We start from the raw sequence: 14,866 nt of genomic DNA on the forward strand, positions 1-14,866 counted from the left end.
AAATGATAGTTTCAACCTTAAGATAATTAAAGATTGGTCTGGATTAACCTCAAATATAATTTTGCCGATTTAAACCTAAGAATCATGGCAGATCTTGAACCTTGAAAAAACCTTGAAGGAATAATCCCTTAAGCAGCTCTAACAAGCTAAACTGGGATGGGATGTGCTGTGACAGAAGGTGATGGTGCACACAATTTTGTTGGAATTATATTTACAATAAAATTGGTGAAGTGCAAGTAAAAATCATGCATCCTGGAACCTACAGGAGACGTTAACCCTCTGATGACAAGAAGGGCAGCCCCCCGGAAGACAGCAACTGATGGGGCAGTAACTGCTTTAGCTGGTAGATGGTTCCAGATACGAATGATACGGGGATAATATGAAAATTTGTATGCATCAATCGTTGCTTGTGGTACAGAGAGTTTTAGCATATGATCTCTTCTACTGATGTATGGAGCCTGGGTTAGGAAACTGGATATTCACAAGCTGGTGGTATATTTGATAGAGCATGGTGCTTTGTGCAAGGATACGACGTGTGTGCAGCTGGTCCCATCCCAAATTTTAGACAAGTCCTGAGGCTGATGTAGATTTTCTATAGTCGCGGGTGTCAAAGCGAGCAGCTGTTTTCTGTACCCTTTCCAGGCTTGCAGCCGTAGTAGAGGTGTGGGGATTGAGAACATACATCTATCATGCTGCTATGCTCGTGTTCACTTGTTCGGGCAGCTTGATCAACCTAGCCAATTATTACTGAACAAGTCGTTATAAGGAAGGAACAGCATATCTTCATTTTTAGCTTGGCTCTCGCAGATTGCACCTCAGCTGCCGAAATGTTCATCTCCAACTTGTTTAAGTATCCCGAGGTGAGATGTACGCTTGTTAATTAGCATTATGTTTATCAGATGATGATGATGAAACGTATGTGTGTAAATTAAGTGCGTGTGTGAGTGTGTGGGTTGTTGGGAGGGATGGAGGGTATAGGCAATTAGGACTGTTGTGTGTTTCGGGGAAAAGAATAGGTATAAGTCAGAGTGTGGATGTTGTGGTAATGTACAGAATGAAAAATAGTAGGCCTGCATAGTTAATATATGGAATCCTTATGTTTTCTCATTCTAATACAGATTTCATTTGAAATGGGAGCTGACTCGTGGATTGAATGTCTGTTTGTGACTGGTTTGGTCATATCGATAATAAGTACACTCGCCATCGCTTTCGAGCGTCTCATCATCCTTCGCATTGACACTCTCGGAAGCCGTCGCATCGTCACTGCCAGGCGATCTATAGCTATCTGTATGGTCGTTTGGATAGTTGTGTCCGCAGTATATTTTCTTCTTCATGGATTTAGCAGAGCAGCTGTATCTTGCAATCTTCTTTATTTTATATCTCCGTGTATCGTAATAGCATCTCTCTTCATCACGGCCATATGTTACATCCTCATCTACAAAACGATCGCCAGGATCTCTGAAAACGTCGGACTCAACGACGCAGCGCTCCAGCGACGTCGTGCGAAAAACAGCAAGAAAGTACTCGAGACCTTTGCCCTTGTGGTCGCAAGCACAAGCGCGTGCTGGATCATCATGTGCTGCGTTCTTCTGGTGGAGTATATCTACCTCATTTATTATCAGCAAAAATTTGAAACTCTTTGGTTCAAGGTGACAGCCGATATTGCCCACGTATTGGTAAGCATAAACGACGTACTGAAAACTGTCATTATCTGGTTGCGTCTTACTGATTTCAGAGCGCAACTACGCGCTGGCTTTGAGAGACTAGGGTGTCGAACGTATGAATCTCAGAACTCAACAACCGCCGTAACCAATCGATCCGTCTTTACCATCAACATCACTATGGACGACATCGAGGCAAATTGACTGCACAATGAACTCAGTGATGAGCCTACCCCTTTTTTGTATCTAGACCTGTGACGAACACGTACATATATGTAGCTCACTAATGTTTGAATACTGTATCTATTAACGAATTTGTACATAAGCATAATTTCATTTAGGGCTCTAGATTTTGAGTGCGCGCGAAACTAACAGTTATAAGACCTAATGGACGCCGGCTATTGATTATTATAGAGTTTTCACTCCGTAACGCATGATGGACGCAAGAACAGAGAAAATTGTCAAATGCCCTTTATGACAAAGTACAACAAAGAACTCTTTGTTGAAAATTGTGAATCAAAACAGCAGTTTAGTCCTTGGCTCTGGACAAATGACATAAATATTTGTAACTTTTCGTCAGCTCCGAAACGTTCGAGGCACCTTCTGTTCCGGTTCACCAATTTTCTACAAAGTCTTCCCAGCTGTTCTTAAATCTTCCGTACATCGCGATGCAAAAGCTCCCTTTTGTCTCTACCATCAACATCGTTTATGGTCATGATGCACGACTTGAACTACATACCCGTGGAACCATGTTACTTCTGACATCTGGGCAGTCGAATCTGAATCTGAAAAGAAGATAGCTGATCAGTGCAAAGTGTTTTATGTTGAAATTTAAACTAAACCTAAAGGTTAAATTCTTGACATTAGTGGATATGTGGATCTTGTGTCAAATTAGATCAGGGGGAAACAGATGTTTTTTTGTCTTTGGAAGTGTCCTTTCAACAGAACAGATCTATTCTCGATGCCCTATCTTAACTCATGGACATGGTCAATGTACTGGGGGGGGGGGAGGTATGGTTGCCCTACCCATGAACTAAGTCCCCCTCGAAGTTTTGATTTAGCTATTTTTTCAAGTTTGACATAATTAGAGAAAAAATACATTATATATTTCATGTAATAGAATACAAAATAGATTGTGAGTGTGCAATGTAATCGACTGCCTCATTTTGTGCAAATAATCGAAATTTTCAGATGTTATGTCATTCTTATTTGTATCCAGTTTATGAAATGTTCAATGCATGCGCTTGTTTGTGACGTGTATGGTAATAATGTTATAGGCCTGTGAGAGAAGGGAGAGAGGGATAGATAGACAGAAAGAGAAAGGGAGAGGGGAAATATGTCTAAAAAGCTGCCATTTCAGAGAGAAAACGTGTGTCTCTAAAATTGTTCTATTCCTACCCCGGGGGGGGGGGGCACTCGACCCAAAAAGTAGTGGGTATGTGCCGCGGGTGAGACAAAAAACGGGGGCCTTGGAGCGGGCTTATTGTAAAAAGGAGGGTCCTCGGAACGGGCTTCGGAACGACAAATGTTTGTGAAAACGGGGGTCCTTGGAACGGGTCGCCTGCGTGTGATTGCGTATTCATCCCTATGGAACGGGCGTACGTGCATGCAGCTATATGGCTATAGCCCGGCGACACGGGCACCGGGTGCGCTAGCGCAGATGTGATGGTCGGACAGCGCTCTGCGGGCGATTTTCACCAAAACTACGGCTCAGAACGGCAAAACGGAAAATATGCAAAGCTTTGGAGCGGATTTCTTTCTTCTTTTTTTCTCGATAAGAAGAAAATGCTATGCTTTGGAGCGGCTTTCTTTGTTTTTTTTCTCAATAAGACAAAAATGCTATGCCTTGGAACGAAAATTTGAGTGTAAAAATGGGGGTCCCCTCCGCGGCACATACCCACTATGCATTATATACTGAGTGCCCCCCCCCCCCCCGGGATTCCTACAACAGGATCGCGACCTTCTCTTCCTGTCATGAAAAATAATGGGCGTTCGTGTGCCTCTACAAAAATGATGCCCATTCACCAGCACTATTCAAAGTTATGTCTGTTATTATTATATGAATCATTCCATGTCACTCCCTGCGTGGACAACCTCGCTTATGACAGGTTAGAGATAGAGTGGATGTATTGTAAACCCGTAAGCACGATCAATCCTTTTAGTCCTTTATCCCTTTTCTTCGTAACTGGGTGAATGACAAGTTTTTTTAATTTCATCTCAAGTTCATAACTGACACCGACCAACAAGACCAAACAGCGAGTAAATCCAATGTGCATCTGACATGTCTGATGTTCGCTGTCATAACAACACTTGATTTTACATTAGATGCTTAGGAGAACTTGATGGAAACACAACTAGTGTCGGAAGCGAGATTTTGAGGGTTTGATTACATTCTCATTTCGATACCGATTGGACTACTCTCGCACGAATTGAATTCCCAAAATATTGATCTTATTAAGTAAATATTCTGTTTTCCCATTATTTGTCCATGTCCCGTTGATTTTATTTTTTTGCTTGTTTGAAGTCTGTAAAGGAAAAACAAACAGAGAAACGCTTCTTTCTAATTCACTCTAAAGAAAACAATGTGTGGAAATATATAACTTAATTGAAGAGGTTGAAGATGTAAAGATTCTTCTGCAGTTAAGATTGAGGTAGTCATGGTAGTATAGGCCCGGAGTATGTGTTCCTTTCAGTGAGGCTCATGTTCCAAGAAATAGATTAGCCTGCATGATGTGCTGTCAAAAATTGCATGCCTTCATAATTATGCATTTTGTTGAGATATAGTGAATAATCGTCTTGTATTTCAACCTTTTTTTGCGTTGTGGCTCAGTTGATTAGTCTCCAGACTTTGAAACAGAATAATCATTTCTTGTTGATGTTTCTGACAACTAAATGATAGTATCAACCTTAACATAATCGGGAGTTAGGGTGATTTTTTTTATTTAAAGATTGGTCTGGATTAACCTCAAATATAATTTTGCCGATTTAAACCTTTAAGAATCATGGCAGATCCACTGAGAACATACATCTATTATGCTTCTATGCTCGTGTTCACTTGTTCGGGCACCCTGATCAACCTAGCCACCGTGTGTGCCATCTTACTGAACAAGGCGTTAAGGAAGAAACAGCATATCTTCATTTTTAGCTTGGCTCTCGCAGATTGCACCTCAGCTGCCGAAATGTTCATCTCCAATTTGTTTGAGTTTCTCGAGGTGAGATGTACGCTTGTTAATTAGCATTATGTTTATCAGATGATGATGATGAAACGTATGTGTGTAAATGAAGTGCGTGTGTGAGTGTGTGATGGTGTGGGTTGTTGGGAGAGATGGAGGGTATAGGCAATTAGGACTGTTGAGTGTTTAGGGGAAAAGAATAGGTATAAGTCAGAGTATGGGTGTTGTGGAAGATGTTGATAATAAACATCGCTATTGATAATCATCGATGATTAAATTTAATGTATAGAATGAAAAATAGTTGGCCTACATAGTTAATATATGGAATCCTTGTTTTCTCGTTCTTATACAGATTTCATTTGGAATGGGAGCTGACTCATGGATTGAATGTCTGTTTGTGACTGGTTTGGTCATATCGATAATAAGTACACTCGCCATCGCTTTTGAGCGTCTCATCATCCTTCGCATTGACGCTCTCGGAAGCCGTCGCATCGTCACTGCCAGGCGATCTATAGCTATCTTTGTGGTCGTTTGGATAATTGTGCCGGCAGTGTATTTTCTTGTTCGTGGATTTAGCAAAGCTGCATCAAACACTTTTCTTTATTTTGTATCTCCGTGTATCGTAATAGTATCTCTCTTCATCACGGCCATATGTTACATCCTCATCTACAAAAAGATCGCCAGGATCTCTGAAAACGTCGGACTCAACGACGCAGCGCTCCAGCGACGTGCGAAAAACATCAAGAAAGTACTCGTGACCTTTGCCCTTGTGATCGCAAGCACAAGCGCGTGCTGGATCATCATGTGCTGCGTTCTTCTGGTGGAGTATATCTACCTCATTTATTATCTGCAAGAATTGGAAACTCTTTGGTTCAAGGTAACAGCCGATATTGCCAACGTGTTAGTAAGCATAAACGGCATACTGAACCCCGTCATAATCTGGTTGCGTCTGACTGATTTCAGAGCACAACTACGCGCTGGCTTTGAGAGACTAGGGTGTCGAAAGTATGTATCTCAGAACTCGTCCCAAGTTACATCGGATTCGACAACCGCCGTAACCAATCGATCCGTCTCTACTATCAACATCACTATGGACGACATCTAGGAAAATTTACTGCATGTTGAACTCAGTGATGGGCCTACCCTTACTTTGTATCTAGACCCGGGACGAACACGTACATAAATGTAGCCACTAATGTTTGAATACTGTATCTATTAACGAATTTGTACATAAGCATAATTTCATTTAGGGCTCTAGATTTTGAGTGCGCGCGAAACTAACAGTTATAAGATCTTATGGACGTCGGACGTTGATTAATAGGGAGTTCTTAATCCGTGAAGCACGATGGACTCAAGAACAGAGACCTTATGGACGTCGGATGTCGATTAATAGGGAGTTCTTATTCCGTGAAGCACGATGGACTCAAGAACAGAGGCCTTATGGACGTCGGATGTCGATTAATAGGGAGTTCTTATTCCCTGAAGCACGATGGACTCAAGAACAGAGACCTTATGGACGTCGGATGTCGATTAATAGGGAGTTCTTATTCCCTGAAGCACGATGGACTCAAGAACAGAGACCTTATGGACGTCGGATGTCGATTAATAGGGAGTTCTTATTCCCTGAAGCACGATGGACTCAAGAACTTGTAGAGAAAAAGTGGTCAAATGCCCTTCATGACAAAGAACAACCGAGAAGTCTTTGTCAAAAATTGTGAATCAAAACAGCAGTTTAGTCCTTGACTCTGGACATAAATATTTGTAACTTTTCGTCAGCTCTGAAACTTTCGAGGAACCTTCTGTTCCGGTTTACCAATTTTAGACTTCCCAGCTGTTCTTTAATCTTCCGTACATCGCGAAGCAAAAGCTCCATTTTGTCTCTACTATCAACATCGGATATGATCATGATGCACGACTTGAACTACATGGAACATTGACTCGTGGAACCATGTTACTTCTGACATCTGGGAAGTCGAATCTGAATCTGAAAAGAAGATAGCTGATCAGCGCAAAGTGTTTCATTTGAAAGTCAAACTAAACCTAAAGGTTAAATTCTTGACATTAGTGGATATGTGGATCTTGTGTCAAATTAGATCAGGGGGAAACAGATGGGTTTTTTTGTCTTTGGAATTGTCCTTACAACAGAAAAGATATAATCTTGATGCCCTATCTTAACTCATGGACATGGTCAATGTACTGGAGGGGGGGGGGTATGGTTGCCCTACCCATAAACTAAGTCCCCCTCGAAGTTTTGATTTAGCTATTTTTCCAAGTTTGACATAATTAGAGAAAAAAATACATTATATATTTCATGTAATAGAATACAAAATAGATTGTGAGTGTGTAATGTAATCGACTGCCTCATTTTGTGCAAATAATCAAAATTTTAAGATGTTATGTCATTCTTATCTGTATCCAGTTTATGGAATTTTCAATGCATGCGCTTGTTTGTGACGTGTATGGTAATAATGTTATAGGCCTGTGAAAGAGGGAGAGAGGGATAGAAATACAGAAAGAGAAAGGGAGAGGGGAAACATGTCTAAAAAGCTGCCATTCTTTTTTTAAATCTCATTTATCTTGATTTCAGAGAGAAAACGTGTGTCTCTAAAATGGTTCTATTCCTCCAACAGGATCGCGACCTTCCCTTCCTGTCATGTAAAATAATTTGTGTTCGTGTGCCTCTACAAAAATGGCGCCCATTCACAAGCACTATCCAAAGTTATGTCTATTATTATTATACGAATCATTCCATGTCACTCCCTGCGTGGACAACCTCGCTTAGGACAGGTTAGAGATGTAGTGGATGTATTGTAAACCCGTAAGCACGATCAGTCCTTTTAGTCCTTTATCCCTTTTCTTCGTAACTGGGTGAATGACAAGGTTTTTTTAATTTCATCTCAAGTTCATTAATGACACCAACCAACATGACCAAACAGCGAGTAAATCCAATGTGCATCTGATGTTCGCTGTCAGACGCTTAGGAGAACTTGATGGAAACACGACTAGTGTCGGAAGAGAGATTTTGAAGGTTCTATTACATTCTAATTTCGATACCAATTGGACTACTCTCGCACAAATCGAATTCCCAAAATATTGACCTTACAAAGTAAGTATTCTGTTTTCCCATTATTTGTTCATGTCCCGTTGATTTTATTTCTTTTGTTTGTTTGAAGTCTGTAAAGGAAAAACAAACAGAGAAACGTTTCTTTCTAATTCACTCTAAAGAAAACAAAAATTGTGGAAAGATATAACTTAATTGAAGAGGTTGAAGATGTAAAGATTCTTCTGCAGTTAAGATTGAGGTAGTCATGGTAGTATAGGCCCGGAGTATGTGTTCTTTTCAGTGAGGCTCATGTTCAAAGAAATAGATTAGCCTACATGATGTGCTGTCAACAATTATGTAAGAGTAAAATATTCATTCCAAATCCAATGTAGAAGTTGACTAAATTATACATCACTAGACCATGCATATATTCAGGCTGTGATACAACCACATAACCCTTTAATAACAATACCCTACCCAAATGAAAACACCAACTTCAGTGGCAAACAATAGATTCCCGCAGATTGATCTTCCTCCCTTTATTAGTTCGCCTCGATCCTTAATTTGTTACTCTTTGTTACCTACATCTTCCAGACCTGTCCTATGTTATATTTCATTAAGTTGCCTACTCATGTACAGTTTCGATAGATAAATCCAAAGGGGTAAACAGCTCCCCTCAGAGTATAAATAAGAGGGGCTTGATATTCTCTGGGTTCTTTTCTTAGTCTTCAGACTACTACTACACAAGCTTGCGCTCCTGCCCTTTGGGGCCATGATAGGGGAGTGCCCGAGTTCACAACAAGCGACTGTTTAGTTATATATGTTTGTGTTAATAAATATCTCAATTTTATACACTTCTGAGTTTGGAGACATTTATTGAAGTACTACCACTAGATAACACATCTACCACGCTATTTTTTTAAGAGTGTTACAATTGCATGCCTTCATTATTATGCATTTTGTTCAGATATTATTATCTCGTTGTTGATGTTTTCTGACAAATGAATGATAGTTCAGCCTTTACATAATCGGGATTTAGGGTATTTTATTTTTGATTTAAAGATTGGGCTGAAATAACCTTAAATATACCTTTGCAGATTAAACCTTTAAGAATGGCCGATCGATTGAAAACATCCATCTATGCTTCTATACTAGTGTTCACTAGTTTGGGCATCTTGATCAACCTAGTCACCGTGTGTGCAATCTTACTGAACAAAGCGTTAAGGAAGGAACAGCATATCTTCACTTTTAGCTTGGCTCTCGCAGATTGCATCTCAGCTATCGCAATGTTCATCTCTTACCTGTTCACGTTTCCTGAGGTAAGATGTACGCTTGTTAATTAGTATGATTTGTTTATCAGATGATGATGAATCGTGTGTGTGTGTATGTGGGGTATGTGTGTAAATGGTGTGCGTGTGTGAGCTGTTGGGAGGAGATGAAAGGTATAGGCAATAAGGACTGTTGTGTGTTTCGGGAAAAGAATAAGTATAAGTCAGAGTGTGGATGCTGTGTAAGATGTTAATAATAACATCGCTGTAGATAATTATTAATTGTTAAATGATAATGACATTATAGAATGAAAAATAGTAGGCCTTCATAGTTAATATATGGGATCCTTATGTTTTCTCATACTAATACAGATTTCATTTGAAATGGGAGCTGACTCATGGATTGAATGTCTGTTTGTGACTGGTTTGGTCATATCGATACTAAGTACACTCGCCATCGCTTTTGAGCGTCTCATCATCCTTCGCATTGACGCTCTCGGAAGCCGTCGCATCGTCACTGCCAAGCGATCTATAACTCTCTGCACGGTCGTTTGGATAATTGTGCCGGCGGTGTATTTTCTTGTTCGTGGATTTAGCAAAGTTGTATCACACACTCTTCTGTTTTTTGTATCTCCGTGTACCATAATGGCATCTCTCTTCATCACGGCCATATGTTACATCCTCATCTACAAAAAGATCGCCCGGATCTCAGAAAACGTCGGACTCAATGACGCAGCGCTCCAGCGACGCGCGAAAATCAGCAAAAAAGTACTCATGACCTTTTCCCTTGTGGTCGCAAGCACTAGCGCGTGCTGGATCATCATGGGCTTCTTTCTTGCGGTGGAGTACATCTACTCTCTCATCGTAAACAAGCATCAGGCTCAGTTCGAACAACATTGGTTCTTGGATGTACTTTTCGATATTGGCGGCATGTTGGTAAGCATTAACGGCATTCTTAACCCGGTCATAATCTGGTTGCGTCTGACTGATTTCAGAGCACAGCTACGCGCTGGCTTTGAGAAACTAGGGTGTCGAACGTATGAATCCCAGAAGTCGTCCCAAGTGACATCGGATCCGACAACCGCCGTATAAACCAGTCGATCCGTCTCTACCATCAACATCACTATGGACGACATCTAGGAAAATTTACTGCATGTTGAACTCAGTGATGGGCCTACCCTTACTTTGTATCTAGACCCGCGACGAACACGTACATAAATGAAGCTCACTGCTGTTTGAATACTGTATCTATTAACGAATTTGTACATAAGCATAATTTCATTTAGGACTCTAGATTTTGAGTGCGCACAAGCAGTTATAAGACCTAATGGACGTCGGATGTCGATTATTAGGGAGTTTTCACTCCGTGAAGCACGATGGACTCAAGAACTTGCAGAGAAAAAGTGGTCAAAGCCCTTCATGACAAAGACAACCAAGAACTTTTTGTCAAAAAATGTAAATCAAAACAGCAGTTTAGTCCATGGCTCCGGACAAACGACTTATTTGTAACTTTTCGTCAGCTCCTAAACTTTCGAAGAACCTTCTGTTCCGGTTCACCAATTTTCTATAGAGACATCCCAGCTGTTTTTGTCATTTGATGAGCAATTTCAATACATTTACTGTGTTCTCTAATCTTCCGTATGTCGCGGAGCAACGTGATGTATATGCAATCCAATTCAAAGGTCATTTGATATAGCGCCTTGTCGTTTCGGTTACAAAGCCCTGCGCGCACACTAATCCATTTAGTAAAACAATAATTAAACACCTCAGAATGGTCATCTTAGTCCATGAAATCATTGTCCTCTTCAGCAAAATAGATGATATTTAATGGCTTTCTTGCATTGCTCAACAGAGGAGGCTGTCTTCGCAGCAGCAGGAAGGTGATTCCAAAGCTTTGCAGCAACCACAGGGAATGACGTTTCACCTGCTCGTCTCTCAGAAAGGTGCTGAATGAGCCAGATTGATGAAGAAGAACGAGTAGCTAGTACAAACTTGAGAGCGACGACTGATTTAGAGACTTGAAAACTAGCTGCAACATTTTGAAGGCTATCCTCTGTCTCACGGGCAGCCAATAGAACTGCAGTCGGAGAGGTTCGGTGTGAGTCCGAAGGGGAGCAGAGAAGACAACCCTAGCAGCTGAGTTCTGTAGTCTCTGAAGTCGGTCCAAGTCCTTCTAGCTAAGAACACTGAATAGACTATTGCACTAGTCCAGTATGGAAAGAACAAGAGTTCTGACAGCAGCATGTAATGTTTGCTGATTAATAAAACATCTCGATCTTCACAGGTTTTGAACGTGAAACTTGGACGTTTCTGCAGACCAAGGTGACATGATGACTGCGCACAAGGCTCAAATGTTACTCCAGGATTGCGAATAGACTTACCCCGGAGACTTACATGGCTGGAAAGATTTCTCATTGATTGTCAGTCTCACATCCTTCTCGATATCAGATGATAGATGATGAGGAGAAGCAAAGACAAAGAATTCAGTCTTTGCATCATTGAGTTTGAGCTTGTTTTGCCGTATCAACTTCCACTGGATTCCTCGTGGAACCATGTTACTTCTGACATCTAGACCCCCCCCCCCCCGGGGGGGGGGTACTGTATATTGTGGACAGTGGGTATGTGCCGCGGAGGGGACCCCCGTTTTTACACTCGATTTTCCGTTCCAAGGCATACCATTTGCCCTCGGCGGTCAGGTTCCAAATACGACCCGTTCCGAGGCATGATGATTTGTTTTCTTTCTTCTCCAGGGGATACCGTTTTTGTTCCGGCCCGTAGTTTATGACGTCATCTTTCGAGGTGTTACGATTCTGCTCTAGCGGCTCTGATTCGTGGGTTCCCGAAGCCTTCATGCGTAATAGCTTCTACGAATTCGAATGGGTAGCGAGCTAGATGTCTACATGCAGTGCAGTGGCGCTGGCCTGCGTCTGGGTCGCGGTCTGGGTACATAATACAGCGCAGCTAGCCGGGATGAACGCCGACGGCACGGGACCGTCACTTAGATTTAGAAGGTAACTGCATATAGACCAAGGTATTTAAAATGCCCAAGAAACAAGTTCCAGGGCATCAACATTTACTAATAATCTAGTTCCAGGGACCCCCACTTTCATAACGAGCAGTTCCGGGCTCGCTAATTTTGACTTGCCAGTAGCGCATACCTACCACATATTGGGTCGAGTGCCCCCCCCCCCCCCGAATCCAGACAGCTGAATCTGAATCTGAAAATAAGATAGGTGATGAGTTATGGTGAAAATCAAAGCTTAAAGTGAGATTCGAGACATGAAAAATGGGAAGACCTTGTACCAAATCAGATCAGGAGATAAACAGGCGTATTAGATTTCTTCTTTGAAAGTGTCCTTACAACAGAAAAATATAGGATCTATTCTCGATGCCCCATTTTACCTCATGGCCATGGCCGTATGCGGTGGAGGAGGGGATGTGGTCTGGTTAGCCTTTTGCTGATTGTCTAAAATATATGCACCAGATTCTCAATAGAAAAACAATTAGGGCACTCGAAACCGTCCGTCGCTGCACACCCTCGTCTACATGCAGGAGCTCAATTAGTTAAAAAGGGGGGTTTTAGGGCGGACAACATGGCATACAGGGGGGTGGTAAATAGTCGCAAGCAAGCTAGCAAAACTGAAAGACCTTCGTCGATTAGGAATGTAACTTTGTGACAAATTTTAACAAATATCCCAAGAATTATTTCAAATGTTACACAGTTTTCTGTTATGTTCTTTCTTTAAATCTCTCCCTCTGTCTTGGAACTTGGTAAGTGTCCTACCCCGCCGGGGGGGGGGGGGGTACTCGACCAAAAAAGTAGTAGGTATGTGCCGCGGGCGAGACAAAAAACGGGGGCCTTCGAGCGGGCTTATTGTAAAAAGGAGGGTCCTCGGAAAGGGCTTCGGAACTACAAATGTTTGTGAAAACGGGGGTCCTTGGAACGGGTCGCCTGCGTGTGAGTGGGTATGCATCCCTATGGAACGTGCACGCAGCTAGCCCGGCGGCACGGGCGCCGGGTGCGCAGCGCAGAGGCGATGGTCGGACAGCGCTCTACGGCCGCTTTTCACCAAAATTGCGGCTCATTGTAGCAGATCAAAGCGGCCGGAACGGCGTAACGGAAAATATGCGAAGCTTTGGAGCGGATTTATTTCTTCTTTTTTCTCGATAAGAAGAAAATGCTATGCGTTGGAGCGGCTTTCTTTGTTCTTTTTCTCAATAAGACAAAAATGCTATGCCTTGGAACGGAAATTTGAGTGTAAAAATGGGGGTCCCCTCCGCGGCACATACCACTATGCATTATATACTGAGTGCCCCCTGGGTCCTACCCCCCCCCCGGGCCTACCCTGTACGCAATTGCTTATTAATTGTAGGTCATTAACAAACACTACCTCTCAACCGCGCTGATTGGGTTATCGAATCCTGCGTCCAACCATGAACATTTGAAGATGTAGAATTTTGCTCAGAAAATATTACTATTTAGCTTACCAAGATTGATATTTCTAAATCAACAGGCCCATACGGGATACAATCCCGATTGCTGGAAGAGGAAAGTGTGCAATGAATTAATTTGTTTTAGATATATTTTTTAATGTAAATACATGTACAACGATTATAAATCATTCATCAGTACATAGCCTAGTTGAGGAATTAATAAATATGAATATCAGCTGTCAGAAGAAAGATTTGCGTTATCGTGATGTTGAGTTGCGTGCTTTTTTCTATTTTAGGAGTTAACAAGCAAATGCCATCTGAAGGGCACACACCTGTAGTTATAACCTTTAGGTTCAAACAATCCATGGGCTCATGTGTTATAAAAATGAGATTTGAAAAATAACCCATAGAAATTACTTGTTTAAAGTGGGAACGAACGGACCAACACTGTTGCCTGTTTTTTTTTTGGCAAACCTGTGGGACGCGGCATTGGGGTCCCGTAACACAAAGGTTAACGATTAATCATACACTCGATTTTTAAGACTGATTGTACATTATAGTCAATAGAATTAAACGTAGAAATCTTCTACAATCATTGATAAGCTTTGTGTTACAGGCCCTATAGATCTGCTTTTCGTGTGGAAAATTCTCTCATGCAACACTATGCATGCCATTAATTCCCGCTTTCATGCATGTACGACTCGTCATCATAGCATATGCCCGCCTGAGCCCGCGGGGTCTATACTCTGGCAGCTGGCTGAAGATATGAGAAACGCTACGAAGCGTATGGTAGATTATGACATGGATAACAAAGTGGTTTTCAAACAAAATTAATCGAATACATATTGAGAGACGAAAAACTTACTGAAGTAAGGCTTAGATATAAATCATTACAGTTCATCGAATCGATATTGCACCTAATGTGGGTTATTGGTGGAAGTGGCAATTGATTCCATGGGTCAGATCAGCTCTCCAGCTCCCGCTCCAAACCATTTCGCATGCGTTGATAATGCCCACAGCATGAAATAGCCCTATCAGTCTGAAAACTATCCGAATTTGCGGGGTTTTTTTCTTTTGCTCGTTCCTCATACACAAACGATCAACCATCTAGCACACAATGTGATGGACATTATGTTTGAATTCCCCCCGAAATGGGGATTTAGATTTCAAATTCCCGGGGGGACCACTTCCATTACCGAGTTGATACCAGGTGCGACCATTGGGCTTAAAAAGCACACTAAACAAGGGAAGCAAGTCTTTCAGATTGTGAAAATGCAGCATCTCTTA

General features: G+C 41.7%; 1 protein-coding gene across 1 annotated transcript; it reads left to right on the top strand.

Annotated features, from left to right (window-relative positions):
- The first annotated feature begins 4,663 nt into the window (after nucleotides 1-4,663).
- LOC135156313 (histamine H2 receptor-like) lies at nucleotides 4,664-5,939 on the top strand. Its single transcript, XM_064108279.1, has 2 exons — nucleotides 4,664-4,873; nucleotides 5,187-5,939. Exons 1-2 carry the CDS (start codon nucleotides 4,664-4,666, stop codon nucleotides 5,937-5,939), a joined length of 963 nt encoding a protein of 320 aa, XP_063964349.1.
- The last annotated feature ends 8,927 nt before the right edge of the window (nucleotides 5,940-14,866 follow it).

Source organism: Lytechinus pictus, chromosome 13, assembly GCF_037042905.1.
Source record: "Lytechinus pictus isolate F3 Inbred chromosome 13, Lp3.0, whole genome shotgun sequence".
NCBI classification, from domain to species: Eukaryota; Metazoa; Echinodermata; class Echinoidea; order Temnopleuroida; family Toxopneustidae; genus Lytechinus; species Lytechinus pictus.